Source organism: Lissotriton helveticus, chromosome 6 (assembly GCF_964261635.1).
Source record: "Lissotriton helveticus chromosome 6, aLisHel1.1, whole genome shotgun sequence".
Taxonomy (NCBI): domain Eukaryota; kingdom Metazoa; phylum Chordata; class Amphibia; order Caudata; family Salamandridae; genus Lissotriton; species Lissotriton helveticus.
Window position 1 is genome coordinate 1,381,929,469 of NC_136067.1, and position 6,000 is coordinate 1,381,935,468.

A 6,000-nucleotide genomic window follows, 5' to 3' on the forward strand; every position below is an offset into this window, starting at 1 on the left:
AACTTACCCAAATTCCGCAAGCGGAACGGAATTTACCGCCCAGGCCTAGTTATTCCTGCTCTCTGATCCTCCGCCCACAGTTCCCCGATTTGTTTCCCCCCCACTTCGACCACTGGTCTGAATCACCTTGAAGACTCTCACACATGTGCACAAACCCAAAAGCGTGCAGAAACCCAAAAGCATGCAGAAACCCAAAAGCATGCACAGCAGGGGTCACCTAACAAACGCTTACTTCAGTTACTTCATACAATGTGCAGCTTCACAGGAAGTCACCCAGTAAAAAGAACAAAAACAACTTACTCGAGGGTACCAACATTAGAATTAAGACTTCTTACACAACTACATTCAGCAACACGGGTACTAAGAAAAACAAATCTTCCGGGGAGGAGGGGTTCGGGGATTTTAGAATAACAAAAAAGGACATGAACTGATACAGAAAAATATTCGTGATAAAACGTAGTCTTTCTGAAATAAGCGGACTTAACCATTCCCCAAAAATGGTCCATCTCAGACCTAAGTAACGCAGCAATTCTTCGGGTTTTCATTTAATTTGGGAATTGTAGTTCTGCATTTAAGAACAAAGAGCAAGTCCCAGAATACAAAAAAATAGACCAGGAGTGCTTCAGGTACACATATCAAAATCGGATACATTAAATGGTCTAGGTTACTCCGATAACATGGCAAATTAAAGGCAGTGCTACTCCCAGAGAACATGGCACACTGAAGAGCCAGACCTCCAAAATACAAGGTATGTAAAATGCCAGAAAGGGCGCGACTGAGTTTTCCCCACACCGGACCACCTCAAAGGGTGAGGGGTCATTGTTTTCAGTGTCCATAGTACTTACACTACACGGTCCAGTGCCGAGGGCATGGTGACAGTTTAGCTTCCGTCTCGGTAGTTACTGGAGACTACGCACGTGTAGGAAAGCCAAGACAGTAGTAAAACCTACGCCGTCGCAGCAAAATGACGTAACGAACTCTTAAACGAGTGATTTCTCTGAGACGGAGAATCCACAGCTGCCAATAACGGCAAACCCGTTTAAAGATGGCAGAACTACGTGGCAGCCGTTTGAGACTGCGCCTGCTTATCAACATTAAGCTCTCTACGTTTTATATTCAAAAACACTATTGTTGTGCCGATTGATTTATCAACGCCGTTGCTAAAAGAACATTAGTCTTTCTGCAAGCAAACATTTGTAAACAAAGTAAGCTGGGTTGAGTTTACAATACTTGGGAGTTCTCGTTGGTTAATACAAAATCAGATTTATTTTGAATTTCTTCATAATTTCACTTGGTTTTGTTAGAAATAAACAGGTATTTACAAGTTAGAAAGGCATGCTGATTCCATGCCTCTAGGGCGTTATTTTTGTTACGTACCTTCTCTGATTTCGCAGGTCTACCCTTCCAAGATGGCTGCCAAAACGATACACAATAACTGGAGAGTTACGGTACGGAACCTGGAATTAAGCATCCCCTCGCCTGGCCCTACACACAAGCCAGACTCTGCCTTCTAGAACAAGCATTTGCAATGCGAACAGTCGCGCTTTTGGGACCTTAAGGTTTTGGCTATGCAGCACCATTCTGGGTACTAAGAAACGTAAGAAAGAAATCGACAGTACTAGACTGCAACCGCAGAACACAAAGTTCGAGAACCATAGATGCCAATATACCCTTTTCAAGCCTAAAATTGCTTTATTTTAGGTGTCTCCTGCCTGAAATTGCATTTTCTACGATAGAAGTTAATGGGGAATTTTAATTATTGTTCTGTCATGTTCTGATTTCTATTTGGAACAAACGTGCCTAACTGCTAGCAGATGTGTGTAGAAAGAAACTTGGAGTTGTAACTCTTTGCTGTGCCCCCGGCATATTTCGCTACACACGTGTCTGTTTGTGCCGTATATACACCTAAGAGCCGGTAGTCTGACTAGCATGTTGTTTATTTCAAAATTATGGAATACGATTGTAATGTGTGATGTTTTCAAAGGAGAAATAATCCACAGGGAGCAAAAATGATGAAAATGTAGATTTATTCCAGGTAAGTTGTATGAACATGTTATGTTGCTGTTCGCATGAAAGAAGGCGAGGACAAGTACGTAAGTTTCCTCTTATCTTTATTCAAACCCGGAGCGCCGGGAATCCGTGTATTTCACGGAGCCGGCTGGCGCCAAACAACATGGCCGCCTTCCGGTTCCGGCCTCGGAACTTCCTGTTCGTGCACCGGCCAAAACAACTAGACCGATGCTACATATCTCCCTCCTTTATTGCATTTGTAAACCCACAATAAAACAATCTTACTTATAGTCCATATCGTAGTTCTGGAATCGCTTGGGTGTTCTCACGATTCTTCCTGCTGTCGTTCTCACCCTTCCTTCATCCTGCTCGCTCTCCAGTGCTGCCAGTCTTTCGCTTGTTCCTTCCAAACTTTCCTCTTTGTCTCCCTTCTTGCTCACGAACCTTCCTGTGCCTTTCGCTCTATTACTCCCTTCCTGTTCGCCCTCTGGCACTTCCTCTATTTGAGTCCCTTCTTCAACTTGCTCTTGTCTCTCTTCGCAACATCCCTCATCCATCATTTCCACATTTCTTCCTTCACTCTCGTCCTCTTCCTTATTCCACTGCAGGATCTTGCTGCACCTCGCCATTCTATCCTGCGACCATACTTTCCCATCACTAAGTAATGCTGACCTGGTGTATGGTTCGATGACCTTCAGCGGTGGTGTGAACTTGCTCTCCCCTTTCCTTTTCAGGGTGGCCACCTTCACCCTCACCCAGTCTCCTTTCTCTACTGACACTCCTTGAACGTTCCGCTTCTTGTTGAAGTGTTTAGTGTATGTTTCTTGCGCTTTTTCTAGATTCCTCCTTACCACTGCTGGTGACCACTTGGTCTGTATGACCATCTGTCTCCACGCGGTGTTGTCTTTGGTGAACGGCTCTCTGCCTCTCAGTATCTTAAAGGGGCTGTAACCCGTGCTTCCTGGAGTGATACGGTAGGCCCATAGCACCTTGGGTAACTCCTTCTCCCAATCTTGCCCATCGTTTATGGCCGCTTGGATGGTGCCCATGATCACCCTATTAAAACGTTCCACTTGACCGTTTCCCGCCGGGTGGTATACAGGAGTGTGCTTGACCTCAATTCCATTCCTGGCGGTGTATGCCTCCCATTTGGTGGAGACAAATTGTGGGCCATTGTCGCATGTTATGGTCTTGGGGATGCCCTCCTTTGTGAATACTGTGTTTAGGAACGAGATCACTGCCTCCGTGTCTACTGTGTCTGTTATTTCCACTTCTGGCCACTTGGAGTATCTGTCAATCATTACTATTGCATATTTTTGTATTCCTTCCATGTTGAGGACGGGCCCTAAGATGTCGATGGACACCATTTCCCAAGGTCCTCCCGGCAAAGGAAACTTCCCCAACTGTGGTCTCAGCATCACGTGGGATTTGTCCGCCTTGGAGCACGAGTCGCACTGCCTCACGTACCTCTCCACCTGGGCGTCGATGGCTGGCCACCAGTATGCCTGTCTGGCTAAGGCTTTAGTTTTCGTGATCCCTTGGTGCCCTTCGTGTAGCAGAGTGATGAGGTGTTCAATGAGCCCTTGTGGAGGGATGATTTTATCGCCTCTGAGTAAGTACATGGGGTTTTCTCCCAGCGACAGTTCGTCTCTTACCTCCCAGTACCTTCTCAATGTCTCTTTACGGTGTCTCTTCTCGGGCCAGCCGTGCATGACGTACCCCTTGACTACTTCTAACTCTTCATCCTGTGTGTAGGCCTCTGCCCATTCTTGCGCACTGATCACTCCTTCCATGTCCTGTATCGTCGCTACAACATAGCCTTCCCATCCTGGTGCCTTCTGCTCATGCGGCTCTTCCATGGCTGCCGCCCTACTAAAAAATCAGCTACTTTGTTCTGAGGACCAGGTATATATTCCACCTCGTACACAAAGTCCAATAGTCTCAGTGTCATCTTGGCTATCCTTGGTGTTGCATGCGCATGGCCATTGGACGTTAAGACTTTTATCAGGGGTTTGTGGTCGGTGCGGACCAGGAATTTTGCACCCCACAGGTACTGCCTGAAACGCTCCATCGCCCATACCACCGCCAACATCTCTTTCCCAATGATGCTGAAACGTTCTTCAGTGGGAGCCAAGGCCCTGGACGCGAAGCAGACCGTGGATAGTTCTCCATTGTCGGCTCGCTGCATTAACACCGCTCCAAGTCCCTTGTCACTGGCATCGGTGGTGAGTACGGATTCTGCCGCTGTGTCGAAACCTTTGAGAGGAATAGCTCTACTCATCTCCTCCTTCAAGGCATCGAACTCCTCTTGTTCGTCCTTACTCCATTTGAATCCGATCTTCTCCTTCAGCAGTTGGCGAAGACAGTGCGTCTTGGTGGCGAAATTGGGGATGAATTTGCTATAAAATTCGGCCATGCCCAGGAATGACCGTACTTGTTCCTTTTTTTCTGGGCAAGGGGCATTTTGTATGGCTTCCATGTTGGATCTCTTCGGTTTTATGCCCCCTTCGCTGACTTCATGGCCCAAGTAGGTAACTGAGGAAACGCTGAATTTGCATTTGGACCACTCTGCCGTGAGCCCACTGTCTTGTAACGTGCGCAACACCACATGTAGTTTCTCATTGTGTTCTCGCTTAGTCTTCCCCATCACCAGGATATCGTCCTGGAAAAATTGGACTCCTTCCACCTTGCGAAACAGTTTATGCATCAGGTTTTGGAATACGGCAGCCGCCGAGGCGAGGCCAAAGGGCATTCTGACAAACTTGTAGCATCTGAACGGTGTTATGAAGGAGGTAAGATGGCTACTCGAGGGGTGGAGTTTTACTTGATGATAGGCCGATGACAAGTCCACAGTCGAGAACCACTGGGCTCCTTTGGTTTTGGCAAGCATTTCACTTACGCGAGGAAGTGGAAATTTGTCGATGAGAATGTTTTTATTCAGTTCCCTGAGGTCTACACACAACCTCACTTTTCCGTTCGGCTTTTGGGCGACCACTAAGGGTGATAGCCATTCCGCACTCTCTATGGCTTTGATGACACCACTCCTTTCTAATCAGTCGAGGTACTCCTGTACCGCTTCTCTGCAGCGAAATGGGATGTTTCGAACCTTGTGAATGACGGGCCGTGCTCCATCCTTCAACCTGATGACTTGTTTGAACTTGGCCAATTCTCCGATTCGTCCACTGAATACCTCGGGGTAGTTTCTTTGCCACATTTCCTCCTCTTGCTCCTCATTCATCTCCATTAGCAACACTTTCTCAACGCCTCCTGGGTTTAGCATGATCCCCAATGCTCCTTGGTCTTTCCAGCTGAGTACTGAGGGACCTTTCTCGGCCACGTAGAGTTTGCAGGTGGCTTGGCGCCCCTTGAATTCAAAGAGCAACGGGCAGTATCCTACCATGGGTATCTTCTGTTTGGTGTAGGTGACAGGCCTCACATCCATGGGGCGTAGCTCCTCCCTCACCTCTGGCTTGAAGTTGGTCTCCCATATCTGTCGTTGGACAATCTTTATGGGGGCACCTGAGTCTGCTATCATCTCGATCGGGATTCCTCCTATATGCATGTCGAGCCTCGGTTTGTCGGAATCTTTGCCACCAACTTCCAGGACTTGGGCGTCGATGTAAAGGAGGTCGTCACCGTCCTCTTCCTCCGTCCTTGTCTCATCCTCTTCTCGCTGCTCTTGGTCAATGTATTTGACAATGGACCCTTTTTGCTTCCGACGGCACACGGGAGTGCGTCCTTCCTTCCTCTCCGGAGCATGAACGGCAACTGACAAGTACAACCGTCCATGCCAGAGAGTCAGGCTGCCCTCACAAGAATGCATGTTTAAAGCATAACAATAACACAAAGAAACTAACATTAGACTTCATGCGCACCTAACAGAAAGTGTGCGCATGAAGTCGGTGATCCAGCGCCCCTATAGAAAATATGCCATAAGCTACACTAACCAACTCTACAATACTCACCATTAATCATAAAACATTCACAAGG

The 6,000-nt window shown here is 47.4% G+C and overlaps 1 protein-coding gene across 1 annotated transcript in view; it reads right to left on the bottom strand.

Annotated features, from left to right (window-relative positions):
* Nucleotides 1-969, bottom strand: part of RPF2 (ribosome production factor 2 homolog) — a 92,596-nt gene extending 91,627 nt beyond the window's left edge. The window contains exon 1 of the mRNA XM_078649161.1: nucleotides 846-969. Coding sequence (XP_078505287.1) covers nucleotides 846-871 — 26 coding nt within the window. The 5' untranslated portion in view covers nucleotides 872-969. The remainder of the gene's footprint in view (nucleotides 1-845) is intronic.
* Between the last annotated feature and the right edge of the window lie 5,031 nt (nucleotides 970-6,000).